The sequence below is a fragment of the Mesitornis unicolor genome, unplaced genomic scaffold, assembly GCF_000695765.1.
Source record: "Mesitornis unicolor isolate BGI_N332 unplaced genomic scaffold, ASM69576v1 scaffold49218, whole genome shotgun sequence".
Classification (NCBI taxonomy): Eukaryota; Metazoa; Chordata; class Aves; order Mesitornithiformes; family Mesitornithidae; genus Mesitornis; species Mesitornis unicolor.
The window spans coordinates 21499-44281 of record NW_010203446.1 but is presented as its reverse complement, the minus strand read 5'-3'; the positions used below and the strand labels follow the sequence as shown (position 1 = coordinate 44281).

The following is a 22783-nucleotide window of genomic DNA, read 5'->3' as shown; positions in this document are numbered from 1 at the left end:
TCAGAGCTCAGACATGGCAAATTTCAGAAGGATACAAAACAGCTTACAAAGGAGGCTGCACTAAAAGCTACTTTACCAAGTAATAACCTGCAGGCCCTAAAATTAGGGCCTTCCCTGATTAGCAGACCCTCTTGGAGAGAGAAGGAGAAAACCAGCGTCACTCTCTGCCATTGCTTCCCACTCTCAGGCTTGCAGAGGATATGATGGGGGAAAGAGGGAGGGGGAAGAAAGGGCAAATAATTAATGCCGCCTCTCTTATTCCTCCTATGCTGACAATCTCTGCACTTAGGACATGCAGCTGTGGCCTGTCCTTTACTCAGAGCAAGTACCGGTGCCTTGCCACTGCCAGGCTGCTGGCACATCCCATGCGGGTGGCACCCCTCTTCACATTGCCCTTCTGCCTTCTCAACCTGAAGTTTATTTGGCGAAAGAGTAATTTGACAATCCTGAACACAACGGTGTCCCCAGACACAGTCGGACTGTAACTGTCCCTTTTATGTTTGCCTAGATCACTTGAAAGTGCAGGTCCGCACCTTCTGAGATTCCTTATTTAGAGAGGCCAGAAGGCAGATGCACCACGGCACAGATGCAAGTCACAACACACACAGGTTACCGGCAAGGGACATAGGGGAATAATAACGGCTATTTTAATGCATGTTTCCTTTTTTTTTTGCAATAAATGTGCTATTAATACTGCAGTCACCAGAACTTTTGTTGTTATTGCTTAGATCAAATAGGAAAGGGATGGAGGTGAGGAGCCGCTGTTGTTCTGGCTGCTGCTGTGCAAGATGAACTGATGAATAACGTGTGTGATTTCTTTTTCCCTTGTAGTTGCACTCTGCTGTGACCAGGATCCAAGTTCAAAGACCTGGTTTCAATTACACGTTTGCCCATATATGTATCCTGAACAATGACAAGACATGCATAGTGGACGACATAGTGCATGTACTGGAGGAATTAAAGGCTGCTCGTTCTTCTAATCGAACTAATTTTGCAATCACTTACCCGATTACTCACTTAAAGGATGGCAGGGAAGTGTATAATGGGCATCAGCTTGGTGGGGTTACTGTGCACAGCAAAGACCGAGTGAAGTCTGCAGAAGCCGTTCAGCTCACCTACTACTTGCAGGCAATCAACTCCTTGAATGACATGGTGGCAGAGAAGTGGGAATCCATTTTTTGTGACACTGTTGAACTTTTCCAGAAATCCAACAGGAAAGTCAAAATGTATCCTTTCACTTCTTCTTCGCTGAAGGAGGATTTCCAGAAGACGAGCAGGGTGTCTGAACGCTACCTGATCACAAGCTTGGTCCTTGTGGTCACCTTGGCCATTCTCTGCTGCTCCATGCAGGATTGTGTCCGCAGCAAACCCTGGCTTGGCCTGCTGGGATTGCTGACCGTGACCCTTGCTACCCTGACTGCAGCTGGGATCATCAATCTCACTGGTGGGAAATACAATTCCACCTTCCTGGGAATCCCCTTCGTCATGTTAGGTAACTATCTGCTATCTCCTCTCTCTTTTGTGTGTTTGTGCCTCCCTGATGCATTTCCCAGCAAGCAGAGAAGCATCACTGCATGGCTCCCAGTGCCTCCTCCCTGCAACGCTGCCCCATACCAAATCCACATGGTTTCCTTGCCTAAACTGTTTGTACTGTGCTGGGATGTTAAAAACATGCCTGGGGCTCTGGTGTAGCATAACACCCTGCTGTAGGATGCAGTGCCCTTGCAGTAGCGAGGAACAAGGGTGTGCAGGTGCTGTGCCTTCTGCAGAGGGGGAGCCTGGCTGCTGCTTATCTGTGGATATTTGATTCTGGTTTTGGTGGCCAGCATTGGAGGGAAACCTTTGCAGAGGTCCCTGTGCTGCAGTGTCCGTGTCAGCTGTGCCAGCAAATCAAAGGGGCTGTGGATTTTGGGCACTTAGAGAGTGGAGCGGAGCTGTACACCTGGCCTGGCAGGTGCCTGTCCATGAGATAAGGGCAGTGGATGGTTCTGGGTTACGTTTCTGCTGAAGCCCCTGTGTTAGCTAAGCGAGTGTAGGGAGGGTTTCACAGCCCTGGAGTGGAGAGCTTTGCCTCCCCTGGTCAGGGTCAGAGCCATCCGGTTAGCACATACCGCAGGAAAGGGCTAAGGAGGGAAGCAGCGCATTAGCCGCTCTCTAATTCTGGTGGCAGCGGAGATGTCTTCGTCTCCCTGGTTTTCATACCACCTTTACTCACTCTGAGGCACCAGGGGGTTTTTATGTGTTTGGCTTGGTTTTCTTTTGTTTTGTTCTCTTCTCCTCCAGGGTAGGAAAAAGGAGGAGAGAAGGGTGATCAGCTTGCTCCCAACCTGAAATCAGTGCCCTCTCCTGTTGGCAGCACACTTGTGGGGATGCCATGTGTTGCATCCGAACAGGCAGGAGGACTTCATGGGAGACAAAATGAGAGCTCTGGAGGGTTCACAGCCTCTTTATTTGCGTTTGGTTCATAACCAGTGTGAAAAGCTTTGTGCGCTGTAGGTGTTTAATACACCCTTGTTCACGCCGTTATTCATTTGTGGAGAATAATACATGCATTGATTTGATCACAGCTTCCCCAGCTGAAAATCAGTGCTCAGTAATACTTCAGGTTTGAAGTGTAAGAGAGTCTCCACTGACTCAGTCACATCGTGTAGTGACATGACATGTTTCAGCACAGCTATTTTTATATCCAGCGCTAGGTTCCTATGCCATGCCCGTGCTGTAGCTGTGGTATTGTTGCACTTTAATTAAAGACTACGCTTCGGTGCTTCGCACCACTACCAGTTAACGTACAGAATATATTCAGTGACAAAGAGAATCCAGCTACACTATATTGGCTCTCATTTTCAGATGACATCCATGAAAATTAAACTGTATCGTAATCGAGAGGAAATGCAGCACGAGACAGTCAGAGTCAAAAGAAGGCTAGCTTTCTGACCTGAGTCTTTGGTTTCATTTGTCAGTTTTTATGCCAGTGCACGTATTACAGAATTCAACTTCTCAAACTAAGTAGCGTATATTACATACGATGTTTCATAGAAGGGGGTTTCCATATGTGTTGCAAGAGTAGTAGAAAAGCAGTCTGAAGTCCAGCCAAATGAAATGAAAGTACCTGGGGAAAGCAAGTAAAATTATGAAATACTAGCTCTGTTCAGGGATCAAAGCATCTGCTCACTGAGACAACCTTTCAGATCTTTAATACACTAATAGTGACTATGCTGAGACTTGAAATCTTTGAAGACTTACAGATAGCTATGAAAAGTTTCACACTCCTATTTTAGTGCTCCTTTAACTGCTGAGCTGTATAGCAAACTCTGCTTTTCATTTCTTTTTTTTTTTTGAGGGGGGGTTGGTCTTACTTAGTTGAAGTATTCCACTCTTAAAAAGAGTAAGTTTCAACTATGTAGCTCAGTTCTCACTGTGAACAAGTCAAGACAGAGCAGCAAGGTTCGTGTGAATCTTGCCTGCTTCCCCAGCTGCATAAAATCTCCCAAGGGACAGGAATATTAACAGGTGAACAGAAGGCACTAAAGACGTTCTGGAGTTTTTAATGAGAACTGTGTTAAACCAGCAGGTAGCTCGTAAGGCAGGGTTTCATTTTTTTTCCTGCAGTACAACAGAAAGATTCAGCATGCGTTTCAAAATTTATTTCATGCCTATATGCTGTTTTGCTTATAAAGGATGGTTTGGTTTAACTCGGGGTAACTGAAGACTAGAAACACAAACCCCCCTCCGTTCGAGCCCCCTGAACTACTTCCACTTAATTTCAGTGACCGTCAGATTAGATCATAGATTAACTGACCTTTAGAAAGCTAAAGGATTTCTGGCTACCAGTGTCACCCCATAGCTATTACTCATAATCTCATGGCTAAAAGCAAAAATTAGATAGAAAAAATTATTACACTGGACACATTTAAGGCAAGGCCCCTTTACTAGTATAAATCATTAATGAAGTTTCCCTGGTTTATAGCAGCTGAGGATTTTTAACTTTTCATTAGCATCACAGAGCCAAGGGCGGGGGGGACACTCTCCAGACATCATCAGCCCTCTGCCACAGGACAAGATTACGTCTCTCCTAGCAGATACTTCCCTTCCTGCACTTTGTCTTCTCCTTGGGCCACGTCCCACTGTGTTTCACTGCACTACCGCTATGGCATTTGCATCATGTCTAACCTGAATTCCCCTTTTGTAACTCATCTGTCCTCCTTGTTTATCCACTGCATCTGGAAAACAATTTCTTTTCTTTTTCTTTGCATATCTGGGACCAGTCTCAATTGCCCAGTCCTCTTCCCTTTCATACCAGGTTTCCTCAGACTATGCTTACCTGACTTAGAGCAATCTTCTTCGTTTTGGCCCTTCCACATCTTCCATGGAGTGTGGTGCCTAAATCCAGGCGCAGGATTCAGGCTGAGGCTTTCAGCAGCAAGTAGAGTAGGAGGATGATTTCACACATCTTGCATATGGCACTCCTGTTCATACATCCCCATATGACATTCATTTTTTTCTCAGCAGTATGAAATGGTTGGCATTTGGCAATTCACAGATCCTTTGTGTCACTTTCTACCCTATTTCCACAAGGAGTTATTCCAACCAATGCGTGGAAGGTTACCCTTGTCCTTGCTGAATTACGTCTTGTTTATCTCACACCATTTCTCCTGTTCATTAAGTTCATCACTGCCCCTCCAAGATGCATTAACTAAAGTTGGTTAGCAATGTTTTGCAATTACCTGCTTTTTCATATTTTCAATAATTACTTTCTGAGTAGTTTAAATACTTTGTCCAGTCACAAGCCTGTTCTAATAATTCAGGCACTATGTCGGCAAAATACTCCATTTCATGTGTTCTTTAATCCTAGATTTTATTCATGCTGTTTTCTGTAACATCCCTTCAGCATCAGCCATTTCCAAGAACAAGCAAGCTATAGTGAAGGGTACCAGTCTTGGCAGGCATTGAATCCTTAGCTTTTGCATCAGTAGGACAATTTTAAGTTTTTTAATTACCATGGCTTACCAAGTTGCACTCTTAAGCTCAGAATGTGTGAGTGTAGGCAGGAACATCTTTTGCCTACCCCACCTGTTAAATATGACATACTGGTTTAAACACTTCATGCTTTGGTTTTAATCACCTTCATGGTAGTTCACTCTGATTTATTTTACTCTTTAATTATGGCAGGTTACTGTAACCCAGCTCACGAAAGGTAACTCATTAAGTCAGAGTAACTCAGTCACTGATGACTATACAATAGCCTGAGTATGTCACCGCTGTGACGATGTTGTGACAAGTTTCTTTTTAGCTCTAACTGAATAGCAAAAAATGAAGCTAGGACAGATGTTACCAGAGGCCTCCTTACCCAGCAGGTACCAAAAGGGAAGGTGACCACCAGAGGTCCAGCTGTGAGAGCAAGGCTGGAGGCAGTGCCTGGGGCTCTATGGAGAGGCTGTGCTGGGGGCAGGCTGGCTGCAGCCACTCTCTTCTCTGGGGATATCTTGTCAAGTCAAACTGGGAACGTTTTGTCTTCGGCTCTGGATGTATACAGGTAGTTCTAACGTGAAAGTGAAGCCTAAAACCTGTGAAACTTGGCAGGCTCCCATCATTTGTCTGGACATATTTGGAATTAGCATATGTCTCTGTGGTTTGTTTAAAACTATCATTGGCATTTATCGGTGTGTAAGCAAGTAATTTAAGGACAAGATTACTCACATGCCTAGTTCATGTGGAATACTTTGCTGAACAAAGGCTATTCATTTTTGACCCTAAGAACCAAAAAAACTAAATTCTTCTATTTGGCTGAATTTAAAAGAGCTGCTGTACAGTGTCAGCTGAAAAGCAGAATTAAAATTCTTACTTCCTGTTGCCTGCTCCATTAAAAACTACAGATGTTTGGTCTGGCACAGATGCTAACGTATTCATCTTAAGTTTCCTTTACGCATTAAATGCTACTTAATGACTGCCAATCCTTTAAAAATACCAGTTTCCTCAAAAAAGCCCAAACAAAACATTGGCCAACAAGAAGCCCTGGCTGAACAAGTTTTTGGCGTGACTTTTTTTTACTTCCCAGAGGTGGAGCGCACCATTTAACTTAGGGGCTCGAAAGAAAATTGCAATATTGCCCTTTGCACTGACGAGAAAATTAGCAATCTTTTTCCTATTCCTCTAGAAACTCCTACAGCTTATTCGGGGAGAGGCGGCTCTCTTCAGCTGCCAAGTTCGTGAAAAGCACTGGCTCTGTGAAACCGCGGTGGAATGCCAGGCGCTGCCAGATACGGACAGGGACGCAGGGCCGGCTCCATGGGCTTATATTTAGCCTCTGATGCTAGCAGGGGAAAACCAGTTAGCAGTTACAAGAGCGGCTTAAGCTTGCAGCTTGCTGTAAACGGAAATGATAGCCAGCCTGGTGTGAAACTTGGCAAAACAGGGACAAATGAAAATACCTGTTCTTACCGCCTCCCTCCACCCTCCCATCGTGACCTCTCTGTACACCCTTTCCAAGAAGAGGGAAGGGGAAAACTGTCAACAGGGCAGGTCTAGGAAGGGATGACTGGGAAGGAGCAGGTGGAGGTGTCAGGCAGGACCCAGGCAGGGCATGGGTAGGGGGGAAAGTCAGGGGAAGAAGGAGACTGCACAGGGCTGCATCTGGCAGAAGGGGGCATAGGAGCAGGAGAGGTGCAGAACAATTTGGGAGGTCCCCAGAGGTAGCAGGGCTCATGAGAGCACTTAAGAGATGCAGAGAAGTGCCAGTCACTTCTCAGAAATACAGATTTTTGGAAGCATACCTTCCACGTGGCCTGCCTGGAGGAAAGCCGCACTGGTGGAGGAGTGAGCTGAGATATCTGTATGGGGTCTTTGTGGATGCAAAAAGTTGGAGCAGCAAAGATGGGATCTGAGGTCAGAGACAGTCGGGAAAGAAGGTCGGGAGGCAAATGTTAGGACACACAAGAAGAGGGGAGTTCAGTGCATTTGATAATGGGAGTGAAAAGCACAGGAGGGCAACTGAGAGGACTGCTGAAAGTTAGGTACCCTGAGGACGAGGGTGCTCGGGCCAGCACTTGTGGCTCGCTGGAGCTGCACCTCGATGCCAATAAGGCTCCTTCAGTTTTCTGGAAGAACACGCTGGCAGGGAATTGCAACATATGCCAAGTTTGTACACCCTAAAAGCATTCATTATCTTCCCTATCAAACACCCAAGTGTTTGCTATATTTAATAAAACTGAAGTGTCAACTTTGGTTACATATAGAGAATTTCAAAGAGAGAGAACCAGCCCCTGCACAGGTTTCCCTGGTGCCCTTCAGTCCACACACACACATAGACACACAAATGTTTGACTTTTTGTGGTACTTTTCCACTGATTTTCCTTTTGTCAGTTAATAAAAACATGAAGCTTACTGAGTCTCTCTTGTTTTTATTCCTGAAGCTAAGCTTTCTCACTCTCCCTGTCCAGCTGCCCCTCTGCCATCTCTTTGGTCCTGGAAGAAGCGTGTCCCACCTCAGCTGGCTGCTTCAGCTCGCTGCTGCTTTCTGCCATCTCATTCATCTCATCTGCAGTGTCTGGCAGCCTCCTCCAGCAGGTCTTACCTGTCTCCCTGCTCCAGGCCACAACATCTCCTTCCTGATGCAGCTCTCAGCACCTCCTGGTTTCCCTGAGCTTCTTTTATCTTTTCTTCTCCTCACTCCTACCAGCATGTGCCCTCTGCTGCTTTGGGGTCTTTTTAGATTTCTCTTCTCTTCCATCTTCCATTCTCCTCAGCCACAGGTGGTCCCACTGATTCTCTTCTTTTCCCTCTGTTCTTCAGTAACTTCCTTGGCTCCCAAACAGGTCCCCAGCATACCCTGCAGTTGTATCTCAGCTGCTTCAGATTTCCCAGTGATTTTCACCATTCATCCTTTGCTTTTTTCACACTGCCAAAGGACTCCAAGAGTGCCATGAAAGTACACTTGGTTTTTTTTGTCACTCCATCTGCTCAGCTTTCCCAGTTCAACCTTGTGCAGCTCAGTTATAGTTCTAAAACATTTTGTATTTTGTTCCTTTCATTCCTCTTCTAAGACATAAATAAAATTATCTGGTTTTATCTACCCTGAGCAGAATCTCAGGCATGTACTTTTCCTAGTTGTTCCCTTTTCCTCTCTTTTTTTTCTCCTCAGTCCTTCAGTCTCTTCCTGAGCTCTCTGAGCACCCGTGCATCTTCTGCAGTCCCTCAGGCATCACCTGGCATTTCTGTTCTTCACAGGGAAGAGCAAAAGCAGGCCCCCAGGCCACCCCTCCTCTCTCACTGTACCAGTGAGTCCTCCCACTAAAGTCAGTGTTTTCTACCCAAAGACAAGGCGATTAACCACCTCCTCCAGCTGCTGCTCTGCCTCTCTCCAGTTCTCCTCCTGAACGATCTGGTGCCTCAAGCCCCTTGAGGAATCCAAACATCAAGAAGCCACTAATGCATGGGAAGGAAATAGGCTTAAAATACAAATGGTGGCAGAGTATTTTACACACTTGTACCAGCCCTTTCCCATGCAGTGGAAAAGCAGCAAGCAGAGCTTGCAGCCAGCCACGTGTGATGGCAACACAGCCAACAGATGTCCAAGTTCCCGCCTCACCACCACAAACCCTGGTGATAACCTTGCACGCATATGTGCTTCTTGGCTTCAGAAGAGTGTCAATGACTCAGTAAAATAATGCTTTTCAAAAAAGAGGAGCTGTATATGCAGGCAGTCAGTCCAGAGAACAGTTTAATATTGAAACCAAGTGCTGTACAATCACACAATAAGATCAGGCATTGCCTCTTGACTCGTGGTGCTCCAATATACACTTGTTTCATATGAAAAGTGTGTTACAGGTGATGTAGTACATTTAATGAGCATTCATTTATGCAAAGAGCAGCAAAAAGATATTATATTTTTACTGTCTGCATTCTTTTAACTGCAGGGAAGTCAGTGCATGCAATGGTTTAATGGAGGGCCTTGTCTGAGAAGTCTCAAACAGTCGAAAGTACTGAGAGTTTGGCCCTGACACCCTGATTTCCTTCAAGTAGTGAAGTTCCTCAAGAGGAACTTCCACATATATGATAATATACTGGAAGTTCAGAGGTTAGAAAAAAGAAACCTTTTGCTATGTTTATATATACATGTAAGAAACATATATATATATATAAACATATATATATATATGTATGTGTATATATACATACACACATACACACACACACGTTTGTGGTATATTTTCCATACTGGATTTGCATGGTCAGTGAAGACCTGGGGATGGTCAGCAGGAACGGATGTGACTTTCTGGTTTAGGTCTTTCTGTAAGAGAGATTGTACATGTTTTGAACTTCTAATAAATAATATCACCCAAGTAGGCAATAGCCAAGAGGTATGTGTGGCAGAGAGAGGGCCTGCCATTTTCAGGTCATGAGACCTCTGCACTCTGGCAGAGGACATTGTCAGAGATGGATTAAATCAAATTGTTGGAAGTTAAGTCTGGGTGCTTGGTGGAAAGCCCAAGCTGAGTTCCAAACTTGTAATTATTTTTCCTTTTATTCTTCTTTTTTTTTCATCAGTAAAAATTATAGGCCATATGTGCTTTAACTGAAGTTTTGCAATATTTTGAACTTTGTGTTTGATCTGGCTGATCCAGATATTATGAGTAAAGACAAACATCACTTAAACAGGAGAATTTAAGGGTATGCCTGCAATGTTTTGGTTGCACCTTTCTCACCAGAAAAGGGGAACTTGAAGTGTGGTAAACAAATCCATATTCCACTGGCCCATATTACACTTAGATGACACTTCTAGAAGCAAATTGTATTTTGGCTTGTGGGCTTAGAAATTAAAACAGATTTAAAACATGGTTTTTCCCCAGATATACTCATCATGTCTTACTCTGTCTTCAGGAGCAGTCAGATATGGTGTGTCACTTACCTGTTCTGTAACATGGTAGACATTAACCTTTCACAGGTGATTGGAGGTAGCTTTCATTTACTTTTAAGTAATTTTCTTACGCAGCGTGCATAAAATCTGTCCAAAAATCACTTTGTGAGAAGAATCAGTTAGCAATTTTGTCTGCTGATATGAATCTAAGCATGTCATAGGCGACACAAGCCTGGTGGTACCCTAACATTAACTCTACATCTAGCCACCTCCTTGGCTAGTGAGCCTTCAGGTGCATGCATCACAGGGGAAATTCATCTTGGCAGCCACATCTGTCATTTCTTGACTATCCTGGCATCGGACTGTCCCATCCTGTGCAGCTCTGCTCATGTAGAGGGTGGTCCTACCTCCCCCCACTCACCCTGAGGTCCATACCCTGCTCCAGCAGCAGTGACAGGCAGCTGCTGCCCTGTGCCCTCCTCCTCTTGTCATCCTCTGTGCCACAAAACTAAGCCTTTCTCCCTGTCTCTTCAAATAACAGTTTAAGCAGGGCTTCCTGGGGGATTTTCTGATGTTTCCAAGCTAAAGATGAGGAAGAGGCATTGTAGGACTGAGGGAGTCCTGGGCAGGGAAACCCTTTGATGACAGCAAGAGTTAGATGCTACTTCTGCTGTTTGCCCCAGAACCACGGACTTGCACCTACGATGCAGGTTTGGCTCAAATGCTTTTGGTTCAGATCTGCACAAGGTCTGGGCAGTCAGGTGATGAGCATGCCATGCAGACATCAATATTCCAGCAGCTAAGACCAGATCTCGCTAACGCTCAGCTCCTTCTGTTGCACTGAACAAAATCTGACTTTTAACTTTGCCAGGTCTTTCATGAAAACAGAGGAAAGAAAGTCACGTGTTTAAACAGAGTTGACAGCCTGCTACTTAAACACCAAAACAAGACTTTACTGATTCTTAAGTGGAATTTAATATTCACTTTATATAGAAAAGTAGATTTTGAACTATAAATTGCTTCGCTTATCTGTTTTTCTCAAAATGAAAGAGCTGCTCAAGTTTTCTCTGAAATGCATTTCTGTTTTTAAAATTCGCTTATCTGACATTCTTGCTACCACTATAACAACAAAATCTCAAATATTACATTGGTTCTATACTAAGAAAAGGCGATCCAAGCAAAAATCCTAGCATTTTCCCAAAACCTAAATCAGTGATTTTTACTCTGTTGAAATCAATCGGGCTATTCCAGATTAACCACATGGATGCTGAATTATAATCATTATAATAAGAGGCTATTAGTTTGAATTGACTTTGGTATAGTTTTAAAAAAATAATTTGAAAAGGCAGTATTAAGTAAGGAAATGCTTTTTTGTAATGAATAGATTTAAAATACGCATACTCCAAAACTAAAAAGTGGCAAACCATGTTACTGCCATTGCTGATTAAGGGTTGTGGTGAAGACTAGGACTGTGAATACTGAGGCATTGTTTAATTCTACTTATTTAAAACACTTCTCTTTGTTTCTTTTCCCCTTGTATAGGTAGACACATGACAGGAATGTCTACATGTGTCTTGTGTATCTGTATGTATTTCTTCAGAGCTAGGGATTTAGAAGTAGAATAGTTTTCGTTAAGAATGTGTAGATCCTGCTCTTAAAATTAGCTTGCGATTTGTACCATTTTCTAAAAAATCTACTCATTCTTGCTTGTCTGCCATGATAAAAGATAGTACTGGGAGTTTATAATTGGGATGCATCATGTACCCCAAGCATCGCTGACTCTGTCCTGACCATTTAGGTTGAGACCAAGAGTATGAGGGTGATTTCTGTTTGTCAGCGCATTCTTTGTGCAAATGTATACTCTTTAGTTTAACTCAGGAGGGGCTACGCCTGACCACAACAGGCTGTTTCACAGTAGAACAGAGAGCTAAACATGTGCTGCATTTCCAAAAGTTAAGTTTAGAAACATCGAAAATGTAGGATATTATGGCAGATACTGATTGCCAGAACACTGGGATCAAAATTACTCCGGTGCAGCAGATCCGTATGAGTCTTACGAGGAACGTAGCCCTGTGTTAAGCTGTGCTTGGCAGCACTACATGAGCCCTAAATGAGGCATAAACCCTGTGCTGGATTTCCAGACACACCCTGTTTTCCTGCCTGTGCATTAAGCAATTTAAGCACAGGCTTAACAGCCCAGAAAGTCCTGCAGGATCTACAACTAAAAATAGCATTGGTGTCTCATAGCATGGAGCACTGAGCACCAGCTGAAGATTGCTCCTCTGCATGCACCAACCAATACAGCTTGTTGTACAGGGACATTTTTCTCTTCAACGGTGCGTGTCTGTGGGCACAACCACCCACAGCTGTGAAATACAGCAGATACTGGGAGCGTATTATTAAACATTTCGGTTTCTTTTATTTTGTTGCCAAGTAGATACAGGGCAAAACACAACTCTCTCTCTGGAGACTGAGGCAGATTTCTAGCTAGAGTGAATGCTCCAAGACACACGTGTTTTTGAGCCCAGTAGTAAGTTAAGGAATACATGGGCATGCCTGGGGCTTTCTGACTGGGATGGCCGGAGCTTTAGTAAGCATGGTTGGAGAGAGCAGCCTGACAACTGAGGGTGAATGGCTAATATTCAAATGTAAAGCAATCCCAGAGATTGGTCTGCTGGTATCATGCCTAGATGTCTAACAGACTGGCATACCTAATTTCAGTATATTTCTTCTTTGGGAAGATCCCAAGTCGGATGTTAACATCTGCAGGCATAGTACACCTTAGTCATATGTGTGTAAAATATAGTAGTACTTAAAACATTAATTGCAAATAGTGAACCTACCTGACAGCATTGTCATCATATTTTTGAGGTATGTTGTCATATCTGTAATTCAGTTGTAATACAGACATGTAGGGTCTGTGCAACAGGATGTAAAGAAAGCATTCCTATATGTACAGCCTTCGCTTATGCCAGTACATCCCATCCCATATTACTTTTCATGTCTTCTTCTTAATCCAGGTACCACACCTGCTCATAGTGTTCAGGTTTGCTTGCCCTTTGAACGTGTGCTCGGAGGTATGAAATGAAGTCAGACTGTACTTGGGTGGCTGGGACTCCACTCACTTGGCGAATGAGGATGCATTTAAGACTGCTTGACTGTCTACAGCATAAGTCTTCTTGCCACAGTTCACCTGAGATGGACACTGCTGCCTAGAAACATAGTTGATTGGATTAGTACCTTATAGGATATCAGTATCCTATAGGATTTTACTCTACACTGTGAACCCGACTCCCAGAAATACTCAGGCAAATGTAGGAAAAGCATGTAGGATTTGCAGCGCAGAATTTTCTTTGCCCAGCAGAAATGTTTGGGACGGGCGTGTCTGCTGGGATGTCTGACCATGCGCACCCTCCTTGAGGTCTCATATTCACACAGCAAAACTGTAGCATTGCAGCACTGTTCAAAGATAGACATTGGTTAGAGTAACCCGAAGTTTGTTGCAACAGTGTGCTAACAATGGTTTCACTGTTTGGCTCAACCCATGCCACTAAATTGCTATTAACTCAGTGAAAACTGTCATATACATTAGGCTTGGTGCTAATTCTGTCTGCATGCTGAAGGATCTCAGTTAGCTGTAGTATTTTATTCTTTTAGTGGGAACAGGGTATGAAGCCATATGTTTACTTCAACTGAATGCAAATTCTCTTGCTCTGCCTGCATATCCAGTTTTGAAACTGCTGTGTTTTCCAAGGTAAAATCCTGCCTGCTGGGAGAGGCCTCATGAGGCGGGACGCGTATTTAGTCAACAACTGGTTGATTGCAACTCCTGTGACAAAGGGAATCTGGATTAGCAGTTTCCCTTGGCTTTTGAGAAGATGGGAGCTGATGAGCTCACTGATCTAGCTGGAAAAAATAAGTCAGCAGGGGGAAATTATCTCAGCCTCTTTGTTGACATTACTGTGGAAAGCAATCCCAGAGTTGAGCTGTGTACATTGTTATTTTTAATACTGTCAACTAGGAAAATTCATTGCACTTTCATTATATCATATGTTATTACAGGTATCGTTTTGGAAAGGGCAATTCCTGTGGTATGGTTCTGATCTCCCGTGAAGTAATTTTGCACAAGTGCAGTTCTTGAGACCTTGCCTGCATTGGCAACAAGCTGGGATATGAATTTATAGTCTGCTAGCCATTTCATGCTAATTCATCCGGTGTTCATCTCTGTAGATGATATTTCACTCCACTTTGAATGTGAATCAAGCTGTCCTTCATGGATTTCCGCAAAGAAAGATGGTGCAACATAGCTAGTCCTCTGTAAATTCACACACATTTCCATAGCACACTAAATTCCTCCCGCAGACAAGTGCTCCCATTCAGTGGGATGGGTTCAGGCTTAAATCAACCTAAGTGAGACAGCATTTGTCCAGCTGAGCGGATAGTGTTACAAGGATGCAGCCAGTACAACACAGACAAAAACCTTAAATCAAAATTCAGACTTAACCTCATAACTCCATGAGACCATGCTTTCACTTCAGGTTTTTTGCCTACCCAATTTACAAGGCTCCCATACCTCCTGCCATGACTCATTCCCAATTTTGGCCAGTCTTTCATGCCATCAGTGTCAGTAAAATATTTCAGATTAACAATGAACCCTCAAAAGAAATTGTCACTGATGTTTCTAATGCCGAACATTCCTTCAGTCCAATTTAGGCTAGAAACAGGTGAATTAGTAGCAATGAGAGAGCTGCAAATTTTGGTAGGGGAGGGGAAGCGGTGCCCAAGGAGGGGCAAATACCTCTTAACCCAGCCTTGCTGCTAGAGGAGTCTGCCCACTTAGGAAGACAATTTGGTGCTTTATTAGTTTTAATTCTGGCAGTTAATGGGCAACATATGTACTGGTGCAGCATTCAGCCCCACTGAGGTGGAGATCAATCATTATTAGTGTTTATGTGCCACTGCATTAAAATAGGATGAGTAAAATGAATTACCCCCAAAACATGACCTTCCACACAGCAGTCTGGAACTGCACTACCTATAAGTGAGGCTTCATTCAAAGAGATTGTACTCAAATACCAAACTCACAACCTTCAAATCAGCAAGAACACAAAAATGAGAGCCGCAGTGTACTGCACTTCTCTACTTTCATAGATAGGTAAAACTGCAAGAAGAGAAACCAAAACCTTGTTCTCAGTCATTCCCCTAACTTACTATTACTGAAGAAGTCTATTTTAATACCCAAACTTCATCTTATAATGATAAGATCAAAAGCTCACGTGATTTTAGTGCAAAATTGAACATATCCCTTAATCTTTAAACAATAAAAGCGGGCAGCAGCCTTTGTTTTAGGGAAGCAATTAAGCCGTGTGAATAGAGAGCTGGTCTGTGACTCTGGTGACCAGGAGGTCACTTCGCTGTCCTCCCACAGGCTCTGAGGCTGCTTTGAATCCTTTCACCCCTCTCTGCTTTGGTCTTGCCATTTGCCAGGCGGGACCAGAGCCAACTCTAAGCCTAGGCTGCCAATGCCCATTCATAAAGGCCTCTTGCTTGAACAATCGCATAGCAGGGGGAAGGATGGATTTCTTTTTTGAGATTTTTAAAGTGGTACTAAAAAGAACAGTTACAGCGCCTGCACATAAGTAGCATTTAGAATGCGGTAAATAATGTGATAATATAAAGCAAGGGAAAATTTTGCCTTAGTTTTCATGACTACTTACAAGTGCTTTTTTTCTCTCGTGCATGCTCTATGTTGGTTTTGCAGAGCACGTGTAATTGCAAGACTTGATCCTGAAGGAGGCTAATGAAACTTTTTATAGCATTTTCAGGCTCCTCATAAAAGTGCTGTATTTAAGCTAGACATAATTTATTGTTTTTATTGCTGGTATCGTTATTACCTTCTAAAATTAAAGATAGCCCACCTCAGCCCCTAAAAATAAGCTCCTCAGAAATAATAGATAGCAGTGACCATCTTCTTCATCTTCTTTGGCAACAAATGCCAGAATTTCTGTCCTCAGTCATCCAAGACATGTATTCAGAGTATATCCTACAATGCAAAGTAGCAGAAAAAGAGAATGAGGAAAAAATATTTGGTCTCCATTTTCTCCAATACCTTTCTCCTGTTCCCATAACATTTTCCTTTGCCCATTCAGAACCTGTTTTCCTTATAAAAATCCTGTCTTTCCATGTACTTCTTAGCTTGTGGTTGTACAGCCTGACTGTAGGGCACAATCAGTGAATCATAATAGCAAATGTCAACAGGAAAAGATCTCCGATAGCCCATTAGCTGTTTGAGTTCATATTTATTATTTACTGAATGACTGTGAATAATGAACAAATTGCTCTAAATCATTACAGATTTGTGGCTAATTCTCTAGTAAAAAGGGGAAATCAGTTAAAGCAATTACAGAATTTATTTATAAGGAAAAAATTGCTGCCTTCTCATTAATATTATATAGGGAAGACATAGCACCAGCAAGAGAAACAGAGATAAGCAGTGCAAATCAGCTAAGGATGCAAGAAAAGGAAACTCTGAAATGACAGAATAGTGAAAGAAATTATCACAAAATGCTTCCATGGTGCTATCTGCCGTAATCTCTGTAGGTTAGGCTTGTACAAGCATCAGCGAGTTAGGCAATGTTGGAGATAGGCACCCCAAGTTGTGCTTGCAGTCAGTATTTAGAGGAGTAAATTAGGTTAGGTAAATCCCATTCTAGCTAAATAAGGCTAATCTTTGGATTGCCATGCACCTAATTTGTGCACAAGTTTAGACTTAATCTTTTTGTCAGAGGATACTGTATCAGGTCAGTAATGCCACCAATACAAAAAGGTGTGCAAGTTTGTCATTTAGGCTTGTCTTCCTAAAGGTAAATAAGAATTTTGTAGCTATTATACAGAGGGACAGAGGAATCACAAATTGTACAATTGAAGGAAAATACCAGTTCCTAGCGTGCAGATTGTGTAGCAAAAACCAAAAGGAGCCTATCCTAAAATAGAATAGTATCTAAATGTTTTTCTGTTGGCTTTGTGGAGCACGTGCCCTGATGCCTCTTCATGCATTTACTTGAGCAGTTCTCTAAATCAGATTCCATTTTAGGGTAGTCTCAAAGATTATGTAAGAACCAACTGTGTTTTTGTTTCCTCATTAAAGAAAATATGTGGTATCAGGAGTTGTGTCATCAGACATTATCCAAAATCTTATACCTGTTAAAAAGTCAGGCTCAGCATCGTATTTAATTAGCTCCAAATTATTTTTTTCATCACAATGTCAAGGCTTTCCAAATTAATGCGGCTATTTGAGTATTTTTAGGCAAGACCCTATTAACGCTGAAATGTTCCTTTACAAAAACATGCTATAGCTAAAGCTCACGATGGAAGTAATTTGTAATATTCAATGACCTCATTTCATTCTGTTTTGCTCACTCGAAGCTGATGCATATGATGCCATGTGAAATTCTCAGACGAGCCTGTCTGCAGGACTTATGGGAGCCATAAATGGATTAAACCTCTCACTCCCTGCTTTGGCAAGTGATCACTTACATTTAAATAAAGGTCAGTCTGTCTTTACAGAGAACACATTTTCCCTACTGAGCCTAGAACATAACTATTTGAAGCATAATTAGCAACAGGGTGCCAGTCACTGATTGTGCTTTTTGCTTGATTTTACGTCTGGGGAGTTCCAGTATTCCCCATTAGCTTTAAGAGGGGCCACAGTGCTAGTTATCAAATTGACAGTCTTGACCTGGCCTCTGAAAGCAGCTGTAAAACATTGTTTGGGACAATTAAGATGAATTCCAAATGCCATATGAAAACAAGGAGCATAATGGTGCTACAAATTGGACAGTCTTGGTCCATGCCATGACTCCAAATAACAATGTAGGTAGGATACCTGATATACATGAGAGCACAGACTTTGTAACTCTAAATATGAGGTGACTATAATAAGGTGATAACACCAGCTTATTAGCTCATCTTACAAGCTCTGTATTTTGTATTCCTTATAAAACACTCCATACCTGTTCTTTTCAGCATTAACAGTGATCAGCTCTGCCACCTGTTATAATATAGGTAAGGTTGCAGGAAAGGGGGAGCTGCCCCTGCTGTTAAAGGTACTGACCACAAAAGGGTTATTTTGTCAGATCAATGGCATATTTAGCCTACAGAAGGCATTTAACAATAAACACATCATAGAATCATAGAATGGTTTGGGCTGGAAGGGACTTTAAAGATCATCCAGTCCAAACCGCCTAGTGTATTTTCTGGTTTTTTGGTTCCTCAGAATACCTTATTTGTTTGGGAGTTTCTTGACTGATGTTCATAGCCCTTGCGGCAAAAGTGATCATCTCCTAGAGGTGGAGAGAACCTGGCTGATACAGCAATTTTGGTACTCTGCAGCCAGCCTGAAATTCTAACAGAAATCTGTGAATTACCTTGGCTTGCCTGACTGGATCATCAGCTTCAGAAGTCCAGTGACTGCACTTCAGTGTCATCAGCAATTAATTCAGCACCGTTTATTTTATCTCATATTATCAAGGAATGGGTAAGAGCAAAACACTGTGGTTTGACTTTTGGAAATTTCTGGAGGTAATGCAAGAGCAGACCAGAGAAGTAGACAGGGAGCAGGAAAAACAGCAAAAGAATAAGGAGGAGGAGTGATCAAAAGGCAGCAAAGAAGGTGGGATTATATAGAAAGGATCTGTTAAGTAAAGATGAACATGATAAAATTATTATGAGAAAATATTACTGTCTTTCATTTTAGTTGTGATACAAAGACTATATTCATCCATTCATCTCTGTGTAAAACATGAACCTACTTTTATCTCAGCTACTCTCACCTGATAGCTGGTTGATGGCTGCGTTCCCAGCTCAGGTGTGCTATGATAGACCAGAGGTCTGTGTCCTTCAAATGCATCTAGGTTATCATTCACAAAAAAAGAAACTGTAAGAGAAAGATGACTGACCAAGGTCAAGATAAAACCATGCACTTTTCCCAATTTAGCTGCACTTGGGGGTTAAACACAGGATTTTTGGTCTGCAGATCTTTATCTCCTTTCATGAATGCTATTTCCATTTTAGGAGTTAATTAAATGCATTACAAAATGTAGGAACTGCCAAGAAAAATAGAGCTGTATTTGGATTTACAAGCCCTTAGACTTATTAAAATAAGAAGACCAATGCCTTAAGTAGTTCTATATCAGTTCTACCGTTCTGCAGCTTTAAAATTTATTTGTGCTTTTTTTTGTTTATTGTGTTTCTAGGATTTCTTTTTCCAAATGGAAAGTTTGTATAGGAAGTGGAGAAATCAGCGACTGATTTGCTTGACAATGTTCAGCTTATATGAAGGTTTTATTTTTTTACAGATGTTCTACAAAGCAACCAACCAATGCTCTGCTTCCAGCATAGGCACTTCAAGGTCATATTGTTTTCACCACAGGTCAGATCCCATCAACAAGAAAAACTAATTTCAAAGCATCTTCCATCACAGGCACTCCAAAATAATGAAACAAAACAGCCAACCGGAAAACAAATCCTTTTTCCTTAACCCGTCAACCCTGCGCCAGCGATGCAGAACTCTCCTCAAGCTCTGGCAGTAAGGTTTGCTAGTCAGGTGGCAAATGCGCTCCTGTGGCATAGACCTCCATAATAATTTCTCTCTTCTGCAGGATGTTTACTTCAAGCATTGGTAATGGCCAGCTGTGTCTCCTTTGAGTCTTTTAGCATGTCCTTGTTATGTTTTTCCACATGTTGATTCAAGCACTTTAAACACTCGCTTTGTTCTCTGTCGTAGGTCATGGGTTATATGGGACTTTTGAAATGTTGTCCTCCTGGAGAAAAACTAGAGAAGACCAACATGTAAAAGAGAGGACTGCAGCTGTATTTGCAGACTCCATGCTCTCGTTTTCTCTCACCACTGCCATGTACCTGGTCACTTTTGGAATAGGTGCCAGTCCCTTCACTAACATTGAAGCAGCGAGGATTTTCTGCTGCAATTCCTGTATTGCAATTTTCTTCAACTACCTCTATGTACTCTCCTTTTATGGTTCCAGCCTGGTGTTTACTGGCTACATAGAAAACAACTACCAGCATAGTATCTTCTGCAGAAAGGTACCAAAGCCAGAGGTGTTGCAAGAGAAGCCTGCATGGTATAGGTTTCTTCTGACAGCCAAATTCAGCGAGGACACAGCGGATTCAGAGGAAACAAACACTTACGAGAGTCATCTTTTGGTGTGGTTCCTGAAACGCTATTATTGTGACTGGATAACAAACACCTACGTCAAGCCTTTTGTAGTTCTCTTTTACCTTGTTTATATTTCCTTTGCCTTAATGGGCTACCTGCAGGTCAGTGAAGGGTCAGACCTGAGCAACATCGTAGCGACCGCGACACGGACCATTGAGTATACGACTGCCCAGCAGAAGTATTTCAGCAACTACAGCCCGGTGATCGGGTTCTACATCTACGAGTCGATCGAGTACTGGAACACCAGTGTCCAGGAGGACGTGCTGGAGTATACCAAGGGCTTTGTGAGGATATCTTGGTTTGAAAGCTACTTAAATTACCTTAGGAAACTCAACATATCTACTGGATTGCCCAAGAAGAACTTCACTGATATGTTGAGGAACTCCTTCCTGAAGGCCCCTCAGTTTGCCCATTTTTCAGAGGATATCATCTTTTCCAAGAAATACAACAACGAAGTCGATGTCGTGGCCTCCAGGATGTTCTTGGTGGCCAAGACAATGGAAACCAAGAGAGAAGAACTTTATGACCTCCTGGAGACCCTGAGGAAGCTCTCTCTCACCTCCAAGGTGAAATTCATCGTTTTCAATCCATCATTCGTGTACATGGATCGTTATGCCTCTTCAGTGGGAGCCCCCTTACAAAACTCCTGCATTAGTGCTTTATTTCTGCTCTTCTTCTCTGCATTCCTGGTGGCAGACTCTCTGATCAATGTCTGGCTCACTCTAACTGTTGCCTCGGTTGAATTCGGAGTTATAGGTTTTATGACCTTGTGGAAGGTGGAACTAGATTGTATTTCTGTGTTGTGCTTAATTTACGGAATTAATTATACAATTGACAACTGTGCTCCACTGTTATCAACCTTTGTCCTGGGCAAAGAGTTCACAAGAACTAAATGGGTGAAAAATGCCCTGGAAGTGCATGGGGTAGCTATTTTGCAGAGCTACCTCTGCTATATTGTTGGTCTGATTCCTCTTGCAGCTGTGCCTTCAAATCTGACCCGTACACTGTTCAGGTGCTTGTTTTTAATAGCATTAGTCACCTTCTTTCACTGCTTTGCCATTTTACCTGTGATACTGACTTTCCTGCCACCGTCCAAGAAGAAGAGGAAAGAGAAGAAGAATCCTGAAAACCGTGAGGAAATAGAGTGTGTTGAAATGGTGGATATGGATAGCACCCGAGTGGTTGACCAAATTACAACAGTCTAACTTGTTTGTTTGTTGCTTTTTTACACTAGGTCTTACTGAGGAAAAAAAAAATTGGAAACCAGTACTGACTAAGTATCTGGGGAGAGGAAGGGGTTTGGAGGTTTTTTCCTCCCCTCTCTAAGCTAAATCCAGGAATATTCAAAATGATGGGAGAAATTAAAAATAAATTTTAAAAAAGAGCTGGGGGATTGTAGCTTGCTCAGCTCCTGTAACAGGTATTGCAAGAGAATTTGCACACACATGCAAAGAGGGGTTGAATTTGAGACACGTGAAGTAAGATCTAATGAGAGAAGTTGGGTTCCTAAGCAGCCATCTGCATCGCCTGTACTGCAGATGCTGCAATTATTGTGGCTAAACCCAATCAGACTGAAAGGTCAACTGTCAAGGCTGAAGTAGCACTAAATGTTCGCTGGATGTAAAGGCTTTACAAACTTTCTGCACAGCAATAACTCAAGTCAGTGAGTCAGCTCTTATAGGTCTTAGCCATCACTTTTGATTTTTCTTTTCTCCCCTAATCTAAATATTTATGCAAGGCTGTATAGCAGATAGCAAACTGTACTGGGAAAGAAGGCAGTACACAGCAACCAAACACTTTCCAAACACTTTTATGTTATAAATCACTTTTTTTTCCTAAGAATGTCATTTAAAAATGTAAATCATCCCTTGTATAATTTTTAATCATGGTTTTATAGCTCTTCCTTTTTCTTACAAAAACAAAAAAAGAAAAAAAAGAACAAAAAAAATCCCAGTGACTCTGTCACTCTAGAAAATATATAATTCTATTTTATACATGTCTCGCTACTAGTTAAACACGTAATCTGCTTTACCAACTGTAATTTCGTTAGCACTCTACTAACATGTGCAAGTGGATCTAGCAGCAGACAGAAGACGGTGTACTGAATATTTCAGCACCAAAATCCATGACACAAACCTCAAATACTAAACCGTCATCAAGAAAGTGAATGTTAGGGCTCTTTTAGTGAGAGCCTATTTCAGGCCATTCACTGGTAATGCACACTAAGAGGATTAGTGGGTAGTTTTACGTAATGTATAACTTAATCCCTCAATCTTCCTAGAGTACCTGTAAAGCAATAGACCTTGCAGCTATGGGCTCTTCCAAGAGACAGTAGACCATGAGTGTTGTGAGGAACAAACCGAAGGTTGGGTCTGTGGTTTAGCAGCAGCAAGTTTAACGTCCCCAAAGAGCCCATATCTAAGGGACCTATTGAAAACATCACATCTGAGGGAAGAAGAAAAAAAAAGACAAAAAACAAAAACAAAAACTTAAAAAGATTACATTACCAAGTCTTTTTGGAGCTGTGAGTTCTAAATCAATAATTCTGTCAGCATCTGTGATGTGGAGTAATGCAGATAAGGCAGCATCTCTTTCCTCCTCCACCCCCTCCACCCTTAAGAGCGACAGGCTCATTACTGTAAGGTTTTATTGTGCCATTGAACCCCAGTGGGGATACGTAAGCCAATTCTGTAGGT

General features: G+C 42.4%; 1 protein-coding gene across 1 annotated transcript in view; it reads left to right on the top strand.

The window, feature by feature from the left end:
- PTCHD1 (patched domain containing 1) overlaps positions 1-22527 on the top strand; it is a 34150-nt gene extending 11623 nt beyond the window's left edge. The window contains exons 2-3 of the mRNA XM_010190706.1: positions 832-1492; positions 19638-22527. Of these exons, the coding sequence (XP_010189008.1) occupies positions 832-1492; positions 19638-21292 (2316 nt within the window). The 3' untranslated portion in view covers positions 21293-22527. The remainder of the gene's footprint in view (positions 1-831; positions 1493-19637) is intronic.
- The last annotated feature ends 256 nt before the right edge of the window (positions 22528-22783 follow it).